This window comes from Cottoperca gobio, chromosome 5 (assembly GCF_900634415.1).
Source record: "Cottoperca gobio chromosome 5, fCotGob3.1, whole genome shotgun sequence".
Classification (NCBI taxonomy): Eukaryota; Metazoa; Chordata; class Actinopteri; order Perciformes; family Bovichtidae; genus Cottoperca; species Cottoperca gobio.
In genome coordinates this window covers 19,016,190-19,044,164 of record NC_041359.1, presented here as the reverse complement: position 1 = coordinate 19,044,164, position 27,975 = coordinate 19,016,190, and the positions used below count along the sequence as shown (strand labels likewise).

The 27,975-nt window shown below is 40.8% G+C and overlaps 1 protein-coding gene across 1 annotated transcript; it reads left to right on the top strand.

Annotated features, from left to right (window-relative positions):
- The first annotated feature begins 6 nt into the window (after positions 1–6).
- slc4a8 (solute carrier family 4 member 8) lies at positions 7–27,975 on the top strand. Its single transcript, XM_029432801.1, has 25 exons — positions 7–244; positions 9,927–10,008; positions 11,836–11,988; positions 12,459–12,594; positions 13,434–13,594; positions 15,254–15,430; positions 15,884–15,972; positions 16,762–16,919; positions 17,026–17,113; positions 17,229–17,375; positions 17,519–17,619; positions 18,636–18,810; positions 18,941–19,074; positions 19,182–19,427; positions 19,588–19,693; positions 19,946–20,107; positions 20,587–20,700; positions 20,797–20,958; positions 21,064–21,315; positions 21,396–21,464; positions 21,894–22,067; positions 22,170–22,301; positions 22,392–22,498; positions 22,743–22,848; positions 23,024–27,975. The coding sequence occupies exons 1-25, from the start codon at positions 206–208 to the stop codon at positions 23,027–23,029; spliced, it is 3,276 nt and encodes a 1,091-aa protein (XP_029288661.1). The 5' UTR covers positions 7–205; the 3' UTR covers positions 23,030–27,975.

Here is a 27,975-nt window from a genome sequence, read left to right as displayed (position 1 = left end):
CACTTATCATTTTCACGGTTTACCTAATCTTGAAGAGATGTTTACACTCACCATGTCCGCGAAAACAGAAGGAGTCGCAGTTACCAACTCGTGAATGCTTCTTCAAAACGTCCTAAAACAGCGCTGAGAGGCTGATCAGCCCCTGAGAAAGTCTCACCTGTACACTCCGTGAACACTGAGCAGGTTAACTCAAAGGGCCACGAGCATGCCTGTCAACGACCCCGAGAGCATGCTGAGCTACCAGGTACATTTCCCTTTAAATGTCTAATGCATTGCGCGTTGCTTTGGCACTATGGGATGGAACAGATCAAGCTGTACAAAAGCTCCAACAACTGTAGGAAATGATCTAATAGAAATTAATTATTTGCAGCTGGAATGATGGACTGTCATATTTCAGGAACTATTTAATGCCAGCAATTATCACACCTGCTTGTATTTCCTCATGCATGCCTTAGATTGCTGCAATGTTTTAAATGTTTGTTTTTTTTGTGTGAACATTTTATGTTTAAGCTGACTCACTTAATGTTCTCCCAAGATGCTAAATTGTATTAGGTTTATTTTCCTGCAGAATGATGCTGTATGCGGAAGATGTTGTTGATATTGTTATTCTGAGGCGCTAACACGTGCAGTAATTCCGGGCAGCGTATCACATTGCGATGCACTGAGTTATTTTTGACTGTTCCTCAAGCACACACAAAAATGTGTTGTAGCCACGTTAATGTGAGATTGCAGTAGATTATTGATAAGATACAGATGCATTGTAAACACATAAAAAAATGTAAATTGCTCGTCCTCAAGTCGCGTGTGTGTGCGGAATAACTGGAACGGGACAGTGTGCTGGGTTTTCAGATGGCTCTCTGCTCTGACGGCGTGTTATTTTCTCAGTTACCCTCAAATGACCTTGACGCCATCCTTACACCGTGCACCACATACTGTGCTGAACCTTTAACTTCCATGTGTTTTCCTTATTAGCCAATCCTGGCAGCATGGAGAGGATAGCCTGTGGTCAAGTGAGGTTTGGATGGGGAAAATGGCATCATCCTTAATGTGTTGTTGATGTGTGGTCTATTATCAGATCCTGGGTCAGCTGATGAGACAGAGGTAAATGAGGAACCACATCATGTTTATTCAAGCTGATATGCAGTAATGTTTGTATTGCTTGATTAGAACGACCACGGCATGCAGTATGGGACTCGCTTCAAAGGACTCTGTGTAGCCTACCACAACAGAGTCATGTCAACATGGTGATTTAAAATGAGGGCAGGAGACAAGTGGAGGACCAGAGGTCAGACAAGGAGGGGAAACTGCCTTCAAATGTTAGGGCTATGCCAGATTTCTTTCACTACAGAAAACTTGTACGTTTGTCTCTCTTCACCGTTTCTGTGACGGCCCGCTCCGTCAGCATGGACTGTAATCTTTGCCATTGTCGCCTGAGACCAGTTGAAATGTTTGCCAAAGCTCTGAAATGTTCCAAGCAGTGGGAAAGGTAATTGGCTTGTGCAAAAACAGCTATATGAAGATGTATCAAGTAAAAGTTCTGCGTTCAAAATCCACTTAAAAAGTTATGGAAATATTAGGAGAGGTACTGCTTTTGATACATCACTGAACAAAGACAATCACACCCTCCTAAAGCTTAAGGTGATCGTCTGAGCAACTGTCCCAAATGTATTGTTGTGTATTTACAAGTGTGTTTGTAAAGAAGTTATAAAACTGCACAAAAATACTTATTCTACTGAAGGACGATGGACGTAAATGTATGCCTTATATTTATGTGCGCAATGGGACATTTTGAGCACAGGAAAATATTTTTGTTAGATAGATTATATTTCGTAACAAATTAATCTTTAATAAGTATTTCCTGAATAATCCAGAATTGAGGACTATATAGCAGATAATGATATATATATATATATATATATATATATATATATATATATATTATATATTAATGAATCATTTAGTAATGGGTCATGAATGTCTGTGAATCGACATGCTGACATCTTTGTCCATGAGTTGTTCCTGATTAACTATGAATCAGCACAAAACTAGTAACAACTCATTAATTACTCATTACTTAATAGTTAGTTATTTTGTGTATCCCCAGGTAAAGTGATACATCACACTGAGTAGTTAATAAGTAATCCCTCATTACTTCATGATCACCTGACTGTTACTTGCCCCTTTTCTGCACCCTCAATTAAAGTGGTACATCCCACTGAAAACAGCAGCAAATATAAGTTTATGAAGCAATCTCCAAGAGAAGTTGTGTTTATGCAAATACATCTAATGTCATACTGCTGCTTCTTAACTGACAAGTTGACAGCCAATATTACTCTTTATATGTGATCTTTCTGGGAATGATGATGACTCCTGTTCACTGTTTAATCAGTGAGACCCCTCACAATGGGATTGTCTGACTAGCACTACATTATCTCCAGTGCAGGTCCACAGTTACAGACCAGCCTCTTCATTTTCAGTTTGTATTGAGTACTTTTTTAGTACCATTGATGCATACCGAACACCTGCACCACAGAGGAGCACTGTGTTGACAGAAGATGTCTTCTTCAGTTACAGCACTGATTCTCTGATTGTTTTATCATCGTACCGAGATGCGTGGAAATCAATCAGTAAAACAAACAACAAAACCAAGCGGAGACAAATTCACGTGTCATACTACAACTGGCAAAGCTATACTGTACTATAACTGAGCCAAACTAAACCAGTGTGAAGAGCAAAACATATCCACAGAGGTTTCATCTTCCCACCAGTCAGTATAACTGATATGAGGCGGGGAAAAGTCTACAAACAGCAGGTCCAGTTACATTTCACATGAATATTTATCATATGACCAGAAAATCATCCAGATTTGGTCCCTTTAGTCTTTGATTTTGATTTAGAATATTCTTTAATCTTTTATGGTCTCAATTTAAAAGCATATTTTGTAGGTGAAACTCCAAAATGGCTAGGCTGCAGTAATCATTCTGTAAAAAAAAAGCAAAACAATTAGGGAGGGAGGGCTGTGGAGAGGCAGAATTGTATGTGTGGTATTGAAAAGGGTGTGAATGACTCATGCTACCTGTGGGCTGAAGCAGTCAAAACAACCACCCCTTTCATCCTATCTCCTGCAGCTCCCTCCTCTCCTGTCTCACTTACCATTACCTCTTCCTTTCTTCCATTCATGTTAGCACCTGAGGCTCTGCCACATGTGTCTCTCCAGCAGTTTTAGCGATGCCATGCCATGAAGGGGCATTGGTAGGCTGCGGCTTTGATACAGAGCGGCAAGCCTGGCCCTCAGACACGAAGCCTAGTCTGGAAGTGACAGGCCCAGTTGTCTGAGTCAGGATCTGTGTCCCTGCTGTCAGGTCAGGGTACTTCTGGGAAGGAAGAAGAGAAGGCTCAGCTTCCAAAGAGTGGGGGGTGAGGGTGTTAGCGTGGAAAGAAAAACAATCAGGAGGAGTAATGGACATGTTTTGTTAGAGGGAAAGAAATCATCGTAACAGTCAGTTGAGTCAGCAGTGACAGACACCTCGAATGACTTGAAAGCCCACGCTGTGCTGCTGAATCATGGACGCACTTTAATAAATCTAATGTTCACTGTCTTGCTGCGCTCACTGCTGATGTAGTTAATATGTTCATACAGAGTGAAAATCCCCCTTGATAAACTTGCTCTTACAACAATGGAGTGTGCTCACACAGAAATGTTTTTTGCTTCCTTCTTATGAGAAACTACCCGGTCTGTGTCTGCGAGGTGTCTTCTCAGGGTCTCAGGTCGCACTCAGGCTCGTACAAGGTCAGCTGTATATTCTAGAGCTGAAGTCGTGTATACAAACATTTTGTTTTGTCATTTCATAAGTTGGTTCCAACCAAACCTCACTCAAAAATCTGTGATTTGAGTCTGCGTGAAATTTGAAATCCACTCTAAGACGGACGAGGAGCCAATGTGGAGCCAAACCGGTGTGATGTGTTCGCTCCTGTTGCACCTGGTTATGAGTCTGGCTGCAGCTTTTTCAATCAGCTGGAGTTGATTGAGGTTTTGTTTTGTGAGACACGAGAAAAGTGCATTGTAGTAATCTGACCAGAAGTAAATGAATGCATGAATTACTTGTTTGTAAATTCTTTGGCAGAAATACTATTCTGGTCGAAGTTGAGGTGGTTACCAGGGATAATACATATGATGATAATCTCAGTTTACAGATACATGTCTTGTTAGTTAACTTCCCACCTCTTCGTAGTAACCATCAGGCCTCACTCCTCTGGAGCTCATTTCACAGCTCCCGTGCGGTCCTGATGGAGTCAAAGGCCAGTTTTACAGAGTTCATTGATTGCCCCTCTCAGGCCGGAGACTGGGATGCAAATCATTGCTGCTCTATTTGTTCAGGGTGATCACCAGTTCAATGTGTTGCACTGTAATGCACTTTGACAATACCTTCTGATTTTGCTTAAAGTTGTTGCCAAAAAAACTTGTTTTATATCTGGGAGATGTTGAATTGCAAGAATTACAAAAGAGCTTTAACTGCTCACTGACAACGCAGCCTCGGTGTGTTTCCCGGACAGCGAAGTCGTGAACTCTCAGGAAACATATGTTTAATCTAAAACAAAAAATGGGTTTTGTGTTCAACAAGCAGTAGTCTGAGGAATGTTTGATGATTTATCATCCTTATAGGCTGTTTTACAGGTAATTCTTAACTATCAGTTTACATTTATGTCCATAGTCACTTTCTACATCCGTGGGAAGTTTATCAGCATCATAAGTAGGACACTGTGTGCGACTGCAGTATCTTATTCTGCTCTGGGAATCCAACATCTTTCTGGAACGATTTGCCCTGCCAAAAAATTCATCTTGTATTTGTTTAGTTATCAAACGTAGGCGAGTGATAGCATCTTCCTATTTTTAGCTTTTACATGCTGACACACTAAATCAGGGTGCCTGAAGTCCTTGAGCAATGAATAGAAGGATTAGTTTGTGTTTAATCTCTATAAACACATGTCTGCATTTAAATGCAGAATCTGTATACAATATACAAAGCATTCTGGTTTCTGTTTGTACTTCCAATAGTATAGAGTAGACCGATCATGTTCGAGCAGGCTTTGGTTGAATGCAGGCAAAGAGTCCATGTGGAGAGCACAAGAGGGTGTTGGTATCGGATATCGTCTGGCGATGATTTCTCTTTTTATAAGCTTAACATCAGCTTAACTGGCTACTTGTGAAACAATCCGATTATAGACGTCTTCTCTCAACTCATACTCATATGGTACCCTGACTGTTTTTGTAAGATAGACTTGAACATTTAATAAATACAGGTTACACGCAGTTAAGAGAAATCAGATAATATGGTCTTGTTTCTTGGAGCTTGGTTACCACTTGTTCTCTTCTTGTAAAGGACGGAAACTCAAGGACAGGCAGCCATTTTGGGCCTAGCTGTGGAACGCCTCTATGGTGCAGTGGAAGTAATCTGTGTGGAAAATTATTTTTGAGTCATAAACCCTCCCAAGCACTGTGACTGATCCAGAGCTAGAGGACAAGGGTGGAGAAAAAAGTGACGGTTGCCAGGAGAAAGAAACAGGCAGCAAAGCACAATTGGTGTGCCCTGTCAGTGGAAAATCACGCACACGTGCATGCTTTAGGGTCACACAAACCAAACTTTAAGTGCCATGAGAGCTTATAATTAGCTGACGCACATAATGTGACACAAGGGAGGTGAGCTGTGAATGACAAGGAACCATTAACCTGTTGAAAAAACACATATCTGCATATATTATATCTTAGTGAACTGTGACGATGGTCATATTGTGTTGCGAATAGCATGGACAAGGAGAAAGAACATCATAATCACAGCATGGATATACAGCAGTGCAATCTGAAACAAGAGAACATGTTTCTGCCATGTGGTTCTCTTTGTAGTTATAGTTATTGAATGAACCTCAGGAGGTGATTTCCCTCATTTGTGTGTGTGTGTGTGTGTGTGTGTGTGTGTGCATGCACCAAATGGATATAAACTAATTGATGAACTGACGGTCTACAGTCTTTTCTGGGACAAAGAGCTTTTAGTTTCTCTCTCTCACATCCATTCTCTCCTGTTCTGTTTCTATGTGTTCGTTCAAGCTCCAGTTCTAATGGGACCGACTGCCTCCAGCCTGAGCCCAAACCCACACACTGCATAGCAACCCTAATTCACCAGCTGCAGCTGCTCTGACTGATAACGCTGTGTGTGTGTGTGTGTGTGTGTGTGTGTGTGTGTGTGTGTGTGTGTGTGTGTGTGTGTGTGTGTGTATGTGTGTGTGAATCAAGGTTACATGTGAAAGCAAGGAGAGATGCACCCAGGGGAGGTTGCACATTGTTTTCTTTTAAGAAGTGTTTTATCTTGTTTTTCTTTTCTAACATGTTTCAGTTCATTGTCTAGCAACTTTACTGGTTTGGTTCACGGCTCTCATAGCGCATAGTCACGGTTAGCGACTAGCTGGTGAACATAGTGGAGCATTTAGCAGCTGAAGAGATAGATATTTGCCCTCAGGAGTTGGTGGAGACCAAAATCAGAGCTAAAAGAGATTGAATATTGGACTGACATTTATCAGATGGAAACATACACGAAAAACAATGAATGCCGCTCCATATCTGCTGGATGTGTAAATATGCAACTGTTTGCTAACACGCTCACCATAGCAACTTAAAAGGTGATAATAATATGTCAATGTTGTGGTCACACCTCTGGTGCCTCAAAGTGGCAAAAAATGAATTCAATTGACATGGATGTGTACTTAACATGATCCAATATCTATTGTACTCCTAAACATCTGGCTCATTTCTTTCAGTGGCTTTTATTAAACCCATAAGACTAAAGTATGTGCTAATGACATTGTGTAGCTACACTTCAGTCAGTGCAGTTCTTCAAGTTTGTCAATATCTGAACTATCTAAGATAGAAAGACAGAAAGAAATGAGAAATGTTTGGTGTCAACTACCTTTATTCAAAAGCATTTTGACCCGGCAGGTTGACTGGGTGATCTTTCTTATTCACAAAGATAAAGAAGGATATAGTGTGATTTCTTTTTCGCCCCATTTTATCAAAATCAGACGCTGAAATCCTCACACATGCCCTCAGAAGGTCTGCCGGGCTCCACTTCTCTGGAATAATCTCTCACTGCACATTCGGGAGGCAAACTCTGTTAATACTGTCAAATCCAGTGTGATTAAGATCTTTCCTAATATTACCGGCTAAACAAACTGAAGTTGAAATTGATTTGCTGTATATTTTCCCTTCTCGGAGTGGCTCAGTGTTCAGTACAAGCTCCATTGTAGCTACTGCTAGTAAACCAGCATCTCCAAGTGCTGCTTTAGTGCCTTGCTTAAAGCCACTTTGATAGTAACTGATGTTTATCTGTAAGCACTTGTTCTGTTACTGCACTTAATTTCTTGTATAAACATAATTATAAAACCATGAGTCACATTTGGTGTTTGGCCCAAGCATGACTTCTTAATTAGGTGGCCTTATTCTTTACAAGGACATAATTATCTTGGGACAAAGAAGTGCTCAGTCATGGAAAGAGGAAGAAACCCACGGCACAGATATGGTGGAGAGGGTGTGAGACGAGGCAGGGAGGCAACTCCAGGCAGACCACAGCTGTAAAATAAGTGGATGTCTTGGGATCTAAAAGCAGTTTGAAACTGTTGTGTGAATTATAAGTGGCTGTCTGCGCTGCTATTACAGCAGTTGGTGTAATCACAGAAAGCTTTTTGGATCTGATGTTTTGCCTCTAATCAGGTAAGACATTTATCTGGCTGCATGTTAATTCGTTTTTTTCTTATCACAAACGTATGTTAAGCTGTTCAGATTTTTAACAGCATGGAGTGGCTAAAGAAATGAGACAGAAGATTAAAAAAAGCTTAGGGACTTCAGTGGAAATGGAAGAAACCTCAGGGAGAGACTGAGGAGGGATCTCTCTCCCAGGACGGACAGACGTGCACTAGATGTCGTGTGTACAGGATAAACAACAAAGTACAAATACAACATCAATGTGACAGAACTGATGGTGTGAATCCAGGATGATGTCAAAAAGGCTTCCCGGTGTCAGGCAGGACCAGGACAGCAGGTGCAGCCTCGAGTCATGATCCGTATGAAGACATGCTCCACAAGTCCTCCTTTATAACATTTCATAACTGCAGGCGGACACCGGCACCATTCAAAAGTAGGTTTTTTTTGTCAATAAACTGTGTGTGATGTTTTATCAGCCAAAGCCCAAGAGAACTAAGAACAATCACTGCTCTTGCTCAATACACACACATACAGTAATACACACAGTCACACAGACACAGGGCACTTTAGTGCAAATGTAGTTTTATGACTTTAATAAAGGGACCAATCACTCTTATTAACAAGACATATGGTTTTATCTTTTTCATGAGCCAAACTATAATGTTTTTTTCCCCAGAATAAATGAGGATGCTACTCTGACAGACATTTTCATTTCCACTAATACAACGTTTCATGCTCTCTCCAATGGCACTTCTGGAAGACAAATTGCAATTATTTTGGCCCCTGTGGCCGTCATGCAGCAGCCCGACCGTAGTGTGTGCCGCACTCACTGCTCGCCGTTGGATTGACCAATTACAGTAAAAGACTGCATGCACTGTAGATCTTCCATGTTTGACCCTCAGTTTTCACCCTGAAAGGGAGACTTATTGAAAGACTTCCAAGCACACACAAACACTACTCCTTTGTGTGACGTTTCTATTAATATAGTCATCATTAGTCATTATTTCATTTTCAAATCGATTTCCTTTTTTTTTTCTTCGAGAAGTTCAACACTATTATTCCTTTTCTAAGAGTGGGTGTCAGTTTGACCAAATGGTAGATATTTCAATTTTCTGTAACAGAAAATGACATTTGCCACCCTGACGCTCTGAATACATCCAGTTCATACAGATCATGTGTTCATATAGAGTAGGTGGAATCATCTCATATGTAGAGATATGCTTTATGTGCCAGTGTGCCTGTGTGTGTCTCCCTCAACCATTTGTATATATTTATAGATTTTAGCTATAGACCGTTTCAATGAAATTGCATTGCTAGGCAACAGCTTGGGTCTACTTCCTGTCAGTTGCACTGCAACGTGAAATAAACTGGAAACACTTCAAATGTTTATGTTTACAACTTTGAAATGGTTTATTGATTCCATCAACTGCAGCCAGCTTTCTTTACATACTGTGCTCACATACAGGGCGTAATGCAGCATCCAGATGTGTGTCGATCATCCGTGTCAAATGTTTGTTCATACCTTCATGCAGTGGTACATAGTCGACGTCTTTAAACGCATGTGGGAGGTTCAGAGAGATTAAAAATGAAAGATTTACTGTTGCATACACTTGAGGGATGAAAAGAGATCCTGAAAACAGAGACACTGCAGCAGCAAAGACCTCCAGAGCCACTGTAGAGGTTCCTGCAGCACTCTGCCCTCATGACCACGGATAACACTCGCCGCTACACTTAAAGCAAACAGCAGTGTTTCTGAGAGCGCCTCGTCACTGGGATAGTATAACACACAACATCCTGCAGCAGTCTGCCCGCAGCAGCAGGCCTGATGGATGTGGCTCTTTGCTAATTTGATTAGCTTTTCCCTCGATATTAGAGTTTAGCCCATTCTCCAACTGACTCATGCTCTGCGTGTGCTTATATGGATGTGCGTGCGTGCCTGTCCTTCTCTGTGTGTCTGGATCAGATGGTCTGAGAATAGATGCGCATTGTTGAAAAGCTGTTGCCAGTTTGGCCAATTATTGGCTCTGTTACAGCGTGAGGAGTTTGTCTTTAACAGGACATAATGACCTTTCGAAGTTTTCCATAAGAACTGCATGGCTGTTGGAGACAAAGGGCATTATAAATATCACTTTAAAGAAGTAACATTATACTTCCATGTGTTCTGTGTGTCTATCAGAGGCCAGACGAGGAGGTGGTGGTAGACCAGGGAGGGACCAGCTCAGTACTGAACATCCACTATGAGAAGGAGGAATTAGAAGGTGAGTAACACGTGCAGGTGGAAAACATCGTCAAACCCTTTACTTACAAGTATGTGTAGAATATTTCTGTTTATTTCGAATGGTTCTGATGGGATAAGCTTTGATATTGTCACAATGTATCAAGAGTTAGGATTATCAATGATGAAGAATGCATTTGTCTCTTTTTTTAAATTGTTTTCTTCCACTTTCCTCAGCCATTCACCTTTCACCTTCAAGTGTGAAATGTTAATTGCACAGTGAGTGACAGACAGTGATCGAACACTGAAGCAGAAGTTCATTTGATTGGGGTGTGGTCAGGTGTCAGGACAGTTTGAACCAATACAGAGCAGAGCAACTGCTTCAGTGCTTGAAGCAGTTAAAAATGTTTAAACATGAGAAAACATAAAGGGAAGTTGTGTCCTCACAGATGTCTTTCCACCACTTGGATTTCTCAGGACTTTGGATATGTTATAAATGACATATGTATGAGACTAGAGCAGTTGAAAGAGTTTCTGTTGCAATTTGTGTGGGGTCATTTCATATAATGAAGTGTGTGTATTTCACTTTGACATGTTGTGGAGCAGAAGTATGGCCTACATTAACATATTTAAGAAAAGTTCCTATTCTTCAAATTTGTACTTTGCTTAAGGACAGTATACTCCTCAGGTAATTACCTAACACCACCCCACCCCACGGGGGACTTGATCTAACTCAGCCAACAGCAGATCCCCTAAGACCAATTAGGCTACTGTATGTTATTTATAATTTATGAGATCACACAGTTTGATGGACCAGGATTTTCTGTAATTGAACATGTTTGTGAATATGTGTGTGTGTGTGTATTTGTCATGCACAAACAAACACACACACATGTCTTGCTACATTGTATTTCTATACATTTTATACATTCTTACATTCATTCTTTAATTTTGGGATCTCTGCTTTGATATTGGAATAAAACTTCTTGTCAGCGTCATGCTCTTTTGGTGTCCTGTTATCACAGCATGTTGCGTTCAACACTGAATGCACTGATGATGATTACAGATGGCAGTGGTTTGGACTAATGTTGGACAGGAAGCAGAGTGTTTATTGACTTTCACTTTGAGTCTCTTTAACCATCTGAGCAGAGAGAGCACAGTCCACCTTAATCAGATCTACTTTCCCCCATTAGCAGTTGTTCCTTATGGAATACAGAAAGATTATCATCTAAATTAGGATTTCTTTATTATCTCATCAGAACGCCTGAAATTAAATGAACTTATGTATGTATTTATAGAAAGTTACAAAAATACCACAGCCCAACGATAGAAGAGTCATGTCGGCTGGGTGGATACAAACATGAGCTCTACAGTATGTGTTAGCTTCAGAAGAAGTCTGTATCACATCGCAGTCATACCTTATAAAAACTGCCAAATTAACAGAAGGTAAACATGGCAACAACAAAAAGTACAGAGCAGCTGTAAAGGAAACAAAATGTGAAAGGTTTGTACCAGGTTTTGCTTCTTAGAAGCTGCTGAGAAGTAGAAGCAAAAGCCTGTGTTGTTTGGTGCAGCAATGCTCATCGTGCTCTCAAGGCCAAAGTGAAAAATGTTGCAACCTTCATCAGACCACTTGCCAAGAGTTTCATTGTGAGATTTCTCTAAGTATAATTACACACACACCGTTCAGGAAGACAACAGCTTCAATCTTTTTTAGATTATAGTATTCAAAATATTATAAAGTGCTCTTTATTTTGTCCAATTACTGAACCCTCCAGCATCTTTAAGGGCATTAATATCACTATGATGATTTATTTATGCTTGTGTATTGAAGCTTTACTCAGTAACAAAAGTAAAATCTCTTTATCAGGCCACAGGGCTCTGTTTGTTGGGGTTCGGATGCCCAGGCAGAGTCATCGTCACCACAAGGCCCACGGCTCCCGCCACCGCAAGAGAGACAGAAGGGCGGGAAGCATCGCGGCACAACAGAGCGAGGAAAGCGAGACGGCCTGCTCCAGTCATGGTAACACACACGAAACCTCTTCTTTAGGCTACTCCTTTGCTGACAGTGTCTTTTACTTCTCAAATCCAGTCATTTTTCAGTCAGAGAGGGGAAAACAATAGACATTTTGTTACGGCCACGTGTAGAACATTCACATCCACCTCCGAAAGAGGAGGTAGTGGTTGTTAAACAACGCCTGTCAATACTGTTGGCACTTCATACACTTGCACACACACACACATGACACCCTGGGCTAAAATTGACAAGCCCACTAATTAGAAACCAAAGAGTAGGAACTAGAAAGCATTTTGCATGTGTGTGTGTGTGTGTGTGCATGTGCTTGGTTAGATTTGTGTTAATCTGTGTGCGTGCCAGTAGTCATTTAAAAGACATGCTATGACAAAGTAAGCAGTGTTATGTGTGTTTGTGAAAGTCCTTTGAGAACCACAGTTCACCATTTGTTCCTCCCTCACATCCTCTCGCTTCCTCAGACACGCCGTCCCAGCGGGTCCAGTTCATTCTGGGAACAGAGGAGGATGCTGAACATGTGGCCCACGAGCTCTTCACTGAGCTGGATGAGATCTGTGTAAAGGATGGAAAGGATGCTGAGTGGAAGGAAACAGCCAGGTCAGGATCTCCTCAGGGAGCTGTTGGCAACAACGCTTATCAATAACTCTTCGAACAGCCCAGCAGCTCTACAGCTGTACTGTTACGAAGAGAGACGTGTACAAGCGGTTACATTTAAAGCTAAGATTAACTTTTCTTTTGTCGGTTTGCTCGAGGCAAAAAGCTCCAAACAGAGGAGTAATAAAAAAAACTCTGCTGTGATCTCATTCATGCTGGTCTATTGCCAAATCTCAGTGTCACATGCTAGTGTCAAACCTGTCCCTCATATTGTGTGGTTCATATTAATGTCAAAAGCATTTTTCCTGGGAGGACATGATGTACACCACAATGTAAAAGATGTAAAGTTGATGCCCAACATAGGGAGCAAACACTCACACTTACTCCTACACACAGTGAAGTGTAGGAGTAACATTTTGCACATCAGAGTAAAACATTTATGCTACATTTAACATATTGTTAATTTTTTTTTTTTTTTTCATCCTTTGATCAGTTTGATTGTTTAAAAAGTTGCTTTTATTTTCGTGAAATCCTTAATACCACTATAATATCACTAGCATTTAATATGTGAGACAGCAATCTATTTTATATTTCTAATGTGAAAATAGCCTTTCATAAATAGAGATTGAATAATAGTAAAAAAATAAATGTCTGAAATGGAAATGCATTCTGCTGCTGGCAGATGAGACACAGAGATAGCTTTATATATTAAGGAAAATGTAGTATCATATTGACAATAATGATGGCAAACAAAATTATTGTCAGCTTTATTCTTGTTTTTTGTCAAAAAATGTAAAAAGTTAAAATGCATTGCAAACATCTTGCCTGTCTTTTCCCCGCAGGTGGCTGAAGTTTGAGGAAGACGTGGAGGATGGAGGGGAGCGGTGGAGCAAGCCCTACGTCGCTACTCTCTCCCTCCACAGCCTGTTTGAGCTCCGCAGTTGCCTCATCAATGGCAGTGTGTTGCTTGACATGCACGCTGACAGCATCGAAGAGATTGCGGGTGAGAATCTTTCCAACTGACATTAATATATCTCAGTAGCAGAGCGCTGTCTATTCGGAGAGAAGAAGGCAAGCTCTGGCTGAACAATTCTTCATAGGACTGGTGTCACTTATTCAAGTAGATATCTGATTCCACAATTTGTTCTCCTGTCTTCTTCTTGCTCCTGTCCTTGAGTAAATATAACAGTCCCGCTGGATGTCTTCTACAAATTGATTTATCCTCCTAAGAGAGGGGGCACGCCTACAGTACCTGGCCTGCGGGGAGCATCATCATCCTGCTGGATGCAGGAAAAGTCAAAATGACTTTCTTGAGATGTAAACATAAACAGCACTGTCCCATGTCAATACTTACAGTGCGCGAGTGGCCGTCAAGGCTCGGTTAGTAAGCTGAGCAAACTGTATGGTTGCTGTGTGTTTTCCTGGAGTATTGCAGATGAACTTAAGTTGAACCTGAATTGCATTTCAAATCTACAATTAGATAGAACTGCTGCCACAGTTCAAGCACATTTGCATGTAACTACGCACCTTTAGTTTGCATGCAAGCACACGATTGGTTAAGCACTGTCCATGTGAGTGAGTGAATGACTGCAAACAGTCACACACACACACACACGCACACTCACACACACACACACACACACACACACAAAAGATCACAAGGTTCAAGGCTCTCCATCAGTCTTCCTCACAGTCGTATTATGACAGGTTTACAGCCCGCACAGCCTTGTTGCCTGCAATAATTCCTCTTCTGCAGCTCTTCTCACTTCCCTCTCTTCTCCATGTGACTCCTGCCAGCAGCACCTGGACGCCGAACGGTAGCCAAGATGGTAGAAGAGATAGAGACAAAAAAGTTATTTATTTCTTTGCTCGTGTAAAGTGAGACCTGAGAAAGTGTAATAGAAAAGGCTTGAAGTAAATGCATATTTTACACTAGTTCTTTGAACACTATAGAGATCATATTGTCATATGAGTAACTCATGGTGCCTGGTCAAGTGATATACCAGAGGAGGCAGAGCTGTTGCTGCGGTCTTAAATTAGATGAAGCGTTATCCTGTCAAGTGTATGAAGTGTGAGATAGATGTTCCATGATCTTGGTTTTGATTTTAATTTCATGCGGTTCTCTTGTCACTGTCCTTATTAACATGGCTGATTATACTGAGCTCGCAGGCACTGCAGTGTGTGTGTGTGTGTGTGTGTGTGTGTGTGTGTGTGTGTGTGTGTGTGAAAGAGAGAGAGAGAGAGAGAGAGAGAGAGAGAGAGAGAGAGAGAGAGAGAGAGAGAGAGAGAGAGAGAGAGTGTGCCAGGCAGACACTTTGATTGACTGTGGAGGAGGGAAGGAAAGGAGGAAGGAAAGATTCAGTGCTGACTCGGCAAATGTTAGTTTGTAATAGAAAAGACTGGGTGAGGGAGATAAAGAGATGGTGATTATTCTCTGCAGTTCCTCGTGGCCTGATATCTCCACCAAAGCAATTTAAGGAAAAAGCAAATATTTAATAGTTCAAGGAAGCTAATTGGAGCATTATGATTCTTTATTAACGAAGCATTTTCTTATTGATTATAAATGGAATTAAAGTTGTTCTACAAATATAAACATACAAATATCTGTCTGATTCCAATCATTACATTTGCATGTGTGCCTTTCTTTGTCCGTGTGTTGCAGACATGGTGCTGGACCACCAGGAGGCGTCCAATGACCTGGACGACAGTGCGAGAGTGAAGGTGCGTGAGGCTCTGCTGAAGAGACACCACCACCAGAGCGATAAGAAGAAGAACCTGATGCCCATCGTGCGCTCCATCGCTGAGGGAGCCCGCAAACAGTCAGAGCCCCATCTGACAGGTAACATTAGGTTATCACAGATCATTTCTTAGTATGAATCACATGTAGAAATCCACTGTCATGGATTTAAACTATAATTAATTGTGCACATCGGGCTACATAATCAGTGTAAATTATAATAGTACTTTAATATATAAGATGTTTTATCAGAATGATGGATGGAGATAAACTAGAAATAAAAGTAGACATGAGGAGAATAAAGTAACAGACATACACATAGAAAAGCATCTTTAAACAGTGACACAGGCAGACAGGAAGAACCTGTTCCCGAGCAAATGGTCGATATAATGACAGTCAAGCATTATTGCCCTCATAGTTAAGTTTACTTCACTCAGGCAGGCCAATATATATTTGTACTAACTCTGATTCTCTCTCTCTCTCTCTCTCTCTCTCTCTCTCTCTCTCTCTCTCTCAAACACACATACACACACTAACACCATTACTATCGAGCAGGGTCAGCCACATCTCCCCAGGCTGCGCCAGCTACAGAACTCGCTAAGAACGGGGGCGGACAGGACAACACCCATGTGGACCTCAGCAAGGTAAACAAGCAGGCACTCATAAATGTATGCGGTTTCTGAGGATGCTGTGAAGACCTCAAAAGAATATTTAATCTTTATTTTTTATCCGCTCATGGTAGTGCAAAATAACCTATAATATATAATAAACCTTATTTTGCCTGCCCCTTACTCAAAACATAAATAAACAATGTCAAAATAGATGCTTTGTCAATAACAGCTACCTTATCAACTTAATATCTATATGAGTATAGAAAAGGGTATATATAATTAAAACATCAGACAACAGCAGTGTAGACAGACTATGCACTGTAGCACCCTGCTAAGATCTGCACTCAATGTTTGGTGTGCTGTCAGCTGCTACGTCACATTGTGCCCCCGAGGAAACAACAGGAGACTATATTTGTTCAAAGCCCATCACTGCAAGACTGTTAAGTACAGCCAGATAGGACAAAGATAAAAGTTTCCATTTAGCCATTTGTTTCCATGTATGTTATATTATTGAATTATAATTATTGATTGTATTAATGTGTTCATCACTTTAATGTTGAAGCTGGTAAAGATGGAGCTTATTTTATTTATATATATATATATATATATATATATATATATATATATATATATATATATATATATATATATATATATATATATATATATACTACCAGACACATGTCCATCTCCTTGATAGAAGACATTTCTGTTTGCACCGTAGTTCTGAAGTTACAGGATGCAGTTAGTGTATCACTGTAGGTATTACGTGCTTTTGTTTTGTATTCGTAACTGATATTAACTTCTGCCTCGTCTCACCAGGTGGACCTGCATTTCATGAAGAAGATCCCAGAAGGTGCAGAGGCCTCTAATGTACTGGTGGGAGAACTGGACTTCCTGGAGAGGCCCATCGTGGCCTTTGTCCGCCTCTCCCCTGCCGTGCTGCTCACCGGACTCACTGAGGTCCCCATACCTACCAGGTAGACGGCCACACAAACAACGGTTTAGTCATAAAAATCAAATTGTGTGAAGTCAATAACCCAGGAATGATTTTCATACTCTACAACATCTGCGGACTATTATCAGGTTCCTCTTCATTCTCCTGGGCCCAGATGGAAAGGCTCAGCAATACCATGAAATTGGACGCTCCATGGCGACCATCATGACAGATGAAGTAAGAACTCTCCGTCAACTCCAGAAACCTTCACAGAACAAATCAAATCTCAATATCTGTCTCGCAAAGGCAGGCAGTTAAGTTTCCTCTGTCCTTCACTTTTGTCTGGAACCAGATTTTCCATGATGTAGCGTACAAGGCAAAGGACAGACGTGATCTGCTGGCTGGGATAGATGAATTTCTGGACCAGGTGACTGTCCTACCACCAGGAGAGTGGGACCCGTCCATCCGCATCGAACCCCCAAAGAATGTCCCCTCTCAGGTACACAGCTATGGTGACAGGTTTGAATTCTAGCTAAAACTTTGATTAGTTGCTATAAAAATAAGAGTGGTTGTATACATATGTAAGTATCAAGCTATTTGTTTTATTTGTCTGTTCCTTTGTCTGGTATTGGGCGCCTGCAGGAGAAGAGAAAGATGGCAGGAGTCGCTAATGGCACAGCCGGCCAGGGAGAAGAAGAACTACATGCTGAGCACCACGGGCCAGAGCTGCAGAGAACTGGAAGGTAAGCTGTCAGGTTGATCACACAGACTGCTTTCTATAATACATGGTAAATATAAAAAGCAAGTTCAGGTGTCAAGAAGAAAAGATGGGTAACGCTTACTATGTCCATGTCTATAAGGCATTATAAACATACTTCTGCTTATAGAACTGTATAATTATAATAATAGGACAAGGCTTAATGCTTTGCAACAATAATCATAACACATTATAAAGTATTACAAAATGTTGTGGTCACATTTCTATTGATTATATAAGACATGTAACATCTTTTAAAAGGATCATAGTGTATTATTATTATTCTGATTTTTATAATCGCATTATAATCATATACTACAAGCAGTTTAATCTTATAACTCATTATTAGTATGTTGATCTCTATAATCCATAATGTGTCATACAAAGTGTTCCTGAAAGATGTTATACCCCACAAATGGTAAATATCAGGATATGCTGTCATAAAAACGGCCTGTGGAAAATGTGAATTCTGCACCTGCTATGTTTTCTGAAGGGGTGTGTGGAAGCCTGGGGCTGAGTTCGCACTCTCCACCAGTTTTTGTCAGTTGCTGGTGCCACCAAATCTAAATTTGGATTTGTGAGGAGCTGAGGTGGGACAAGCAAGTGACAGCCCATGTGTGATAGCCTGAAAGACAAAACAACATTCTTCCTTTTATTTCTTAAAGAGTGAGTTCCCGTCCCCTGAACATCTTGTTTTTGCTTGATGCAGTGATGTTTTCCTTTTCTCTTAATTAATAAGAAAGAGACATTCAGCAGGTCATAGATATTCTAACAGAGTGTACAAAGGTAAATGTCAATCCAATGTAATATGAAAATTAAATACATCAGTTTAAATATAATGACATGAAATCATAAATTAACAATACCATCAAAAAGTCAATATAGGGGGCACACCGACCACACCCATCGGTGGTTTTGGTTGTGTCAGCTTGACATCTCTTCTCCAGACTCTAAAGCTCTAAACTTCAGCACCTCTCTTATTTTGTTGTTTTCCTTGATCAGGTTGTTTGGAGGTCTGATACTGGACATCAAGAGGAAAGCGCCGTTCTACCTGAGTGACTTTAAGGACGGTATGAGCCTCCAGTGTGTGGCCTCCTTCCTCTTCCTCTACTGTGCCTGCATGTCTCCTGTCATCACCTTTGGAGGACTGCTGGGGGAGGCGACAGAGGGACGCATCGTAAGAGCACAGACGCACTCAGACACAGTCACGTATTGCAATGTGATTAGAAGATTACGAGTCCAACATAGACATTGTACGTGTTACTGAACACGAGAAATACACTCTGTATTTGCATTATGTGTTGTAGAGCGCCATAGAGTCCTTACTCGGTGCGTCTATGACTGGAGTCGCCTACTCTGTGTTTGCTGGTCAGCCTCTCACCATTCTGGGCAGCACAGGTCCTGTGCTGGTTTTTGAGAAAATCCTCTTCAAGTTCTGCAAGTATGTATTACAACAACCGGACATTTTTATGATCCAGCCGCAGTCCTTTGCTAACCGATTATGTCTTCCCCATCATCATCATCTCTCCTCTTCTCCTTTCACATCAGGGACTTCGACCTGTCCTATCTGTCGCTGAGGACTTGCATCGGCCTGTGGACGGCCCTGCTGTGTTTGGTGTTGGTCGCCACTGATGCTAGCTCTCTGGTGTGCTACATCACTCGGTTCACAGAGGAGGCCTTTGCCGCCCTCATCTGCCTCATCTTCATCTACGAGGCCTTGGAGAAGCTCATCCACCTGGGAGAAGTCTACCCCTTCAATGCACAAGGCGATCTGGACAAACTCACACTGGCGTAGTGAGTAACAAAATGTTCACCCTGGTTGTCTCTTCGTTCCCGCTCTCCTCTACCAGCCTGCAGTTCCCTTTATGTCTGGCCTTATTGAAGTGATAAGAGCATGCAAGCCCTACATTCTCATTCCTTTTTCTTCTGTGTTGTGCTGTTTCTGTCTCTGTAGCTGTAGGTGTGCAGAGCCTGATAACCCCAGTAATACAACCTTAGAGCTGTGGAGTGGGAGAAACGTCACAGCCTCAGCTGTTCCCTGGACCAACCTCACTGTCAAGGTAACGTAACTATGTGGGAACACACACACTTTTGTTAACATTCAACTAACCCCCTCACCTTCCCTGGAGCAGCTGACCTCTCTTAAGAACGCATGCGAACACTGACAAGGACATTCAATCGATGAACCTTTCACTGACGTGTGTATAACGAAGCCCGTCGAAAGGCTTGTCTTGTTTCTTCTGTATTGTTGTTTTTTGATCTATTTTTGAGTAATCTGAAGCATTTTTCTTCACCTCTGTGAATCTTTACAGGAGTGTATCAGTCTGCAGGGCCAATTTGTTGGGACGGCATGTGGCCCCCATGGCCCCTACACCCCAGATGTTCTCTTCTGGTCTACCATCTTGTTCTTTCTGACCTTCTTCATGTCTGCCTTCCTCAAACAATTCAAGACAAGTCGTTATTTCCCCACCAAGGTAATCAACCATTACGATTGTTCTTTAAGCAAAGGTGTCACCAGACATCCACGAAAACCTGACACGCTACATTAGTTTATTTTCTATTCTTTACGTTGTTTTTTTAACCCCTTACCCATACCCAATTTAATACAGTTTAACAAAAACAAAAGGAAGAAAGGGAAGGAAAAAACAATCATTTAAACCCAGGTTTTTATTTCATATGTCTCTGTTCTATATCTTTCAGCTGGTTTGTTTGTTGTTGTTTGTCTGCTTACAAACATGTGACCTTGTCTACGCTACTTTTTATCTTTAAAAAAAAGTTTTGTTATCCTTATGACTATTATGATCATTATTTCTATTATCATTTTTCTTTTACCTCATTGGCTACTAATTTGGGAAAACAATATAAACATAGTAAATGTAGTCCTTTAGGTGGGTGGAGACACATGACGCATAGTAACCACTGATATCTGGGTGTTGTTATTTTCCGTGGCCAGGTGCGGTCCATGATCAGCGACTTTGCAATTTTCCTCACGATTGCCCTGATGGTTCTGCTTGATTATGTGATTGGCGTGCCCTCCCAGAAGTTGAAGGTGCCCAGCAAATTCAAGGTAAAGAGGAACTAACAATATATAATGTGAACCTTGATATAAAACACCTCATGGTTACGGTTGAATCATGGCCTCCCTCCTCCTGTGATCCTCCAGCCTACCAGAGACGACCGAGGTTGGTTGATCAATCCAATAGGACGCAACCCATGGTGGACAGTTCTGGCTGCAACTATTCCTGCTCTTCTCTGCACCATCCTCATCTTCATGGACCAACAGATAACTGCCGTCATCATCAACCGCAAAGAGCACAAACTGCTGGTAGGGAAAGATACAGCTGCCCTATGAACCTGTATCTCTGCACTGTTGCTTCCAGCTGTAGCTTAGTTACACATGTACCTATCTGTCCTTCTCTCTGTCATGCAGAAGGGCTGTGGGTACCACCTGGACCTGCTCATGGTCGGGGTGATGCTGGCAGTGTGCTCCATCATGGGTTTGCCCTGGTTTGTAGCAGCCACGGTGCTGTCCATCTCTCACGTCAACAGCCTGAAGCTGGAGTCAGAGAGCTCGGCTCCGGGAGAGCAGCCTCGCTTCCTGGGCATCATAGAACAGAGGTTCACTGGCCTGCTCATCTTCCTGCTCATGGGCTGCTCTGTATTCATGACTGGAGCCCTGCAGGTCAGTCAGACAAGCTATGCAATGCTGCCCCCCTCTGGCTGGGATGCTCATTGATGTATGTTGTTGTTTCCCCCCCCCAGTTCATTCCTATGCCAGTGCTGTATGGTGTTTTCCTTTACATGGGAGTCTCTTCTCTAAAAGGCATCCAGGTAATGTGAAATATGACATTTATAAATGAGACACAGGGACATATGGTAAAGATGATTTACAGGAAAGCCACTATGAGTATCGTAAATGGGAGTCGCTATTTTTCCATATAATCTGAAACTTGTTGTATTCATTCATGTATTCATTCATGTATTCATTCATGTATTCATTGGCATGTTTTCAACTTTTACTATATTCATACTTCAAGTACAAAATGCTCCAAGTTATTATTTTGATCTCTCCAACTTTTATTAATGTGGCTGCTGTCCCTGACGGTTAATTGTCAGACTAATCTAGCTCAATTTGTCATTCATAATCACTTTTATTTATTTCTTGTCATATTCACCATCTGTCTCCCTGCTCTGCTTTCATTCATCTATCTCTCCCCTTTACCCTCTCTCACGTCCCCACCACCTGCGTTCCCCTCTCAGTTCTTTGACCGTCTGAAGCTGTTCGGCATGCCGGCGAAGCACCAGCCGGACTTCATCTACCTGCGCCACGTCCCCTTGAGGAAGGTGCACCTGTTCACTATCACCCAGCTCACCTGTCTGGTGCTGCTCTGGGTCATCAAGACCTCACCTGCCGCTATCGTCTTCCCCATGATGGTGAGTTGACCACTCTCTCTCTTGCTCTCTCTCTCTCTCTCTTTGTTGTTCTCTCAATGTCTATCGTAAAAAAACGGATGTGTTCTTCTTCTGTGCCTGAAGGTGCTTGCTCTGGTTTTCATCCGCAAAATGATGGACTGGTGTTTCTCCAAGCGAGAGCTAAGTTACCTGGATGACCTTATGCCTGAGTGGAAGAAAAAAAACCTTGATGATGCCTCCAAAACGATAGAAGAGGTAGTCTAAAAGGAATCTTGAAATACACAAGACGAAAATAAATAAATATGCACATATTCACATGTTTGTGATATGGATGTGTCTTTGCAGGAATCACAGGTTATGCTCAATACAAACACGGAAGATACTACAACTTCTGTTCAGATTCCCATGGAGCGCAGCAAGCCTGTTCCGACCCCCAAAGCACATGACCCCAGGTGAGCATACACACAAACATACACACCTCCACATACACTCAAATGCACAGGATGGACGTGCGATGATCGGAGTGGTAAGATAATGAGATAAATGCTTCACCTTCTTTATGCACGCTTGTCTTGTTTAGTGTGTTGTGTTCCGTTTTCAAGTGCACCCTGTGAATACTAACACACTGAGACCTCTCCCTGAGCCCCAACTCACTCCCTACAAACTCCCTTTTTCTCTCCTCTCCCCGCTACTCAGGTGTGACCCCTCTGATATTAATATATCTGATGAAATGTCTAAAACTACCGTCTGGAAATCCCTCAACTCCAATCAAAGGGACACTCGTCCTGTGGCTGCTAAGAAGGCAAGGCCATACCCTATTTTTCCTCACCCCCATCATCTGCAAATATTCCCGCTGCACATTGTGGTTACTCGCTTCTTTTGTGCTTTGCAATTGTTGCTCCAACTACTAATTGCAAATTGAGTGCAGCCAAACTGTGCTCTGTTCTGTATTAATGCCAATTTGTTTTACTCTGCAGGATTGAAGGGATCACGTTCATAGACGAATAAACGATGTCCGCCGACAGACTCTAATTCTGGACCACAGGACACTACAATTTGGCTGCTTTGACCGTCAGCCACTTCAGTGGTTAGAGAAACAAGTCTCGATGATTTCTACCAGCTACCTGCAACACATAATACTGTCCACAAGCACACAGTCAAAGAGAAGGTAGTAAACTCTCGCGCACGTAGATAGACATACACATGCACTTCTATCTTTGTGAGGATTAGAAATACTTTTAGAATCTTTATTCCCTAAAATTAAGCCAGTGTTTAACTAATCCTAACTCTGATCCCTTCACTATAAACTAGCACCAACTTCAGCAACGTTAACCATCTTACCAAATCTCAACCATCATCATCGTCTACTTTCAGCTTTCTACTAAACCAGACGGAGAAGCCCTTAGTGATCAGTTCTGGCTTGTTCACTGCCTTTGGCTTCCTGTCTTAATGGTGAGGTTGAAGGATGATGTAAAGCATGACACTTAAAGGCGTCCTCTCCTACAGCAGCAATCACCTTTGAAAATCGAATAGTATCGAATAGTTCTGTTTTAATTCATTTGCGTCTAATAATGTAATCGTGAGACACATCGTGGAGCGGCTCCATTCACAGAGACAGTGAATAATGAAGGACACTGTGACAGCTGCTGGCAGCCATCGGGATTTCACTGAGATAAAGGGACATTTACTGATTCACACCTGAAAGCCATGCATTTCGATCTATCATTTCAAACAGCCTCACAACATGCCGGTTAGTCAGTCAGTCAGTGTCACTGGTCTGTGTGGATGATTCATTTTGAACTCATGGGGGCACAGCTGCTGTTTGTCTATAGATATCCACTTTACTGCCTAACATCTATAAAATAGCTCAAAATAATTTATCTTGTAGAGTGGATTCTTTATTTAATATCAGAACTAGCAATGGCCAAAGCTGTAAACTGAATCCTAGCGCAGATATAAACCAGGAATATGTCCAGTTAATACAACAGTCCTGCAATACATCCTACCTCCATGAAGCTAATGATGTTTGTTTCAGAAAAGAGTAGATATGAAGGCCTCGTTCCAAGGTAACGAAAACACAACGTTTCTTAGTTTCAAGTGATCGTACACTAATGAAAACATAGTTATGAATACTATATTAATTTCTGCTAATAGATACTCCTAAATCCTACACACTGGACCTTTAAATGTAGCTAGTTAACAACTTATTTCACTACTGTTTAATCTGCAATAAATGAAATATCTTTGCCCACTTGGGGGCACCAGAAACCGGATGTAAACCCAACATGGACACATTATCTCCTTATTATAATCATCATCAACCAAGTAGATACTGTGAACTTGTTGGCAAAAAGTTGCTTATTTACATCCAGCAGATATGGAGAAACATAATTGTTTGTGTTTTTGGCCTCCTGATGAATATTCACTCTGCTTTTACCTCCTGAGAAAGTTATCTGACTCTTTAGCTGCTCGATTCTTCACAATGTTCACCAGGTAGTTGCTAACTGTGTCTGTCTGCTGTTTGGTGCTAAGCAGCAGTGTTGGGGAAGCTACTTTGAAAGCGTAGCTTAGCAGCCTACCAAGTTCTTCACACTGGAAGAGGTTTACCTACACCAGAGGACCTATGGGAGAAATATAGTTTGCTTAACTACTTAGAAAAAAGTATTCCATACTACTCAATTTGACCATGTACATGTGATACAAATGTTTAAGAAAATATAATACCACCAAAAAATGACATTGTCATACATAAAGCAAAACAATTAAATACCCCAACCTCTTTTTTGACTTGCACCACACCGTATGAGCAGCTTGAACACTGGTCTGAACAATGTGTCTATATTCTGGCTTGTCAGAACAGAATCACAAAGTTAAATTACAGTAAAGAAGCAATGGTGCATGAACTCATTCGTTTCCTTTTATGGCCCAACATTGTTTTTAGTAGCAGTAAAAACAAAAAAAGGATTTAAACTACTTGAATCACTATGCAAATATGAATGTAGTTAAACTACCAGCAAGCTACTGCAAAATGCAGTTAAACTGTTAGTTCATCACTACAAGCAACCTCTTTCAAATACAAGTAGTCATGTGATCCACCGTTAAACTTTAGACATTTAGTCCTCACAAAAATAGAAGAACACACACACGCATCTAACAACAACAACAACAACCTCTCTTCTCCCTTGTTCACCCTTTCATCACAAACATCCCCCGGGTTTCACCACCTGGGCTACATGATGGAGAGGAAATGCTCCTTTTAAAACAAAACATGTTATTTTTATTAATCGAAGTAGGCCGTCCGTCATCATTCCTTAAATCTACTAAAGGTATCTTTTTATTTAATGTGAGTGTGTTATTTTTCTTAATAGTGACGATACGGTTGATTATTTGTTAGGTTTTAAAACTACGTTGCAGGTTCAGTGATAAATAGCCAAATCTTCTTTTGGGGCATAAAAGTTTGTATCAGTTTTGTGTGATGTAAACTGAAAATGTTAGAAGACCGACTTCAGTTGAAGCAGCGGCATCAATAACTTGTTTTTTGAGCAGTAATATTTTCCCTTTATGGTCGTTTGTCTTTCAACTAATGATTGTGTACAACAGAGGTTGTTCTACAGAATATTTGTCCTGTGTTAGTGCAGTGTCTTATTTCTTTACCTCAGACAAGTTCATGAATCCTCCTGCAGTTCAGCAGAGAGAGGGTGTGTGTGTGTGTGTGTGTGTGTGTGTGTGTGTGTGTGTGTGTGTGTGTGTGTGTGTGTGTGTGTGTGTGTGTGTGTGCAAGAGAGGGAGTGTTAGTCCCTTTGAGTATCAGGAAAATAATGATTGTTTCATTTTGTTTTTGGGGGGAGCTGCAGGGCTTTCTTTTAAGCAATAATTTACCTAAAATCCAACCCAAATTGACCGTACCACAACTCTTTATTTATCAGGGTCCTTTTGGGCCAGTGCAACCTTTTTTATCCATCCCTGTGTGGATTCAAAGCAGTTCAGGATAGATAAACACGGTTCAACTATAACGTGCTCCCCCTCATTCTTAATTATCAGTCACATCTGGTGGTCTTTAATTCATTCTCTCGTTTTGTCTTACTTTTGAGTTTTACACTCCAGTGTCACCTCAAAGCTCGGAGAGCCAAAGGAAGCAGAAAGATTATGGTGTGAAAGAATGACCTTTTAATAATACTTTATTTGTAGTTGCACTTTCTGTAGATAAATAATTTGAAATATATTTTATTTTGAAGAATCTACTAAGCAATGAAATGATTTTATAATCATTTATTACAGTTATTTATTTTTAGATATACAACGAGTTCTCTTTACTTTCTGTATATACTATATTAGGTGAGATGATCTAAGAGAAAAGCTGAAGAATGCAGCACATGAAAAATATACTTATATGAATGAATTCAATAAAATACCTTCAAAAGTTATGATGAAGAGAGCAAAGAGCTCTGATCGGAGACATCCGGATGTCGTCTAATAAACCGCGATTGTCACACTTTTGTCCTCGATGGACCTAGAGAGCCTTGAAACTGATCATAAACCAATTATTGATTAGTAATTAGACAATAAACGTTGAATGACTCATCATTTCAGGCATTTTTGCCTTTTATTTTTGATAGAAATGTGACAGGAAATAAGGGGAGAAATTGGGGATGACATGCAACAGGTCCCAGGACAAACTCACCATTTATTTGAAGATGGATCTTTACTTTAACGTTAAATATCAGAGGATGAACACATTAATATTCATCTATCTAATGTTGTTGATCCATTAATTGATGGATTAATGTAGTCGTGTTTAAAACTCCCTGTCTTACCGTCCAGTTGAATATCAATTCATGAGTTGTTTTATTACCATTTTCACGGCTACCTCCTCTAGAGTCTCCATCATTTCTATTCAAGTGACTTTAAAGCAGAGTGCACAAGTACAGTAATCTATCACTGTAACATCACATGCAGTAATACCTCCTCCAAGACACGTATGAAAGTTTTGTACATTGTGTTTGCTGTCATGTACTTCTGCTTTGACTTTTGAATGTGAATATTCTCTGTGTGTCCGAGGACCCATAACTAAACTAACGAATGGCATGACTAAATATTATTCATTGTGTACATATATGTATTCTAAATTACATGAGTGAGTGCAAACAAATGAAGTGTAAAATGAGAAAAGACGAGATCAAATTGTGAAAAAAAACACTTTTAAACATCCAGAGCTGTAGAAGTGTTTTAACAAAATAACTTAATTATTAAGCAATTGTTCTAGTCATTTTTAATAAGCATCATGTGTCTTAAACTTGATTTTCAAATCATTAATGTATATGCGAATGTATAGTAAACATACAGTTAAATGCCTTCAGTATACTGTATGTTTACTGCATATACATGTGACTCAGAAGGGTCATACATTTTCGATGGATGTGAGTATAAATATACGTGCAGTACGTGTGTGCCTGTCATAGAATACGTAACCATTTCCTGTTGTGCTGTCCTTTGACATCTGACCAAAAACAGGCCTTTTAAAAGCCATTAATGAGGCACAGGCTGCCGAGATAACTTCATCATCCCTGTGTCCCATTTTGTACCATTTCTTTGTCGCACAGCTCATTTTTAAGTGTAGATAAAAGTGAAAACTGTGCACTGTGTGAAGCTTTGTCCTTCTAATGAATATTAGACAAAACTCGTGACTGTTTTAAAGGACAAAGTCGGAGTGACGGAAGAAGAGAAGGATATATAAGACAGAGAGAGAGATGTTAGAAAGCAGGAGGCTTTCCCTGAAAAGAGCACTTGTACTGCAGAAACCTTAATCTTATAGTCTTGGAGCCATAGAAAGAGCGATGCCTTGTCTTGAGCAAAAATAATTCTACATGTTTTATATGTATATGTAATTTAAATTTTGGTTATGTAAAAATTAAAAATAAATACAGTTAAA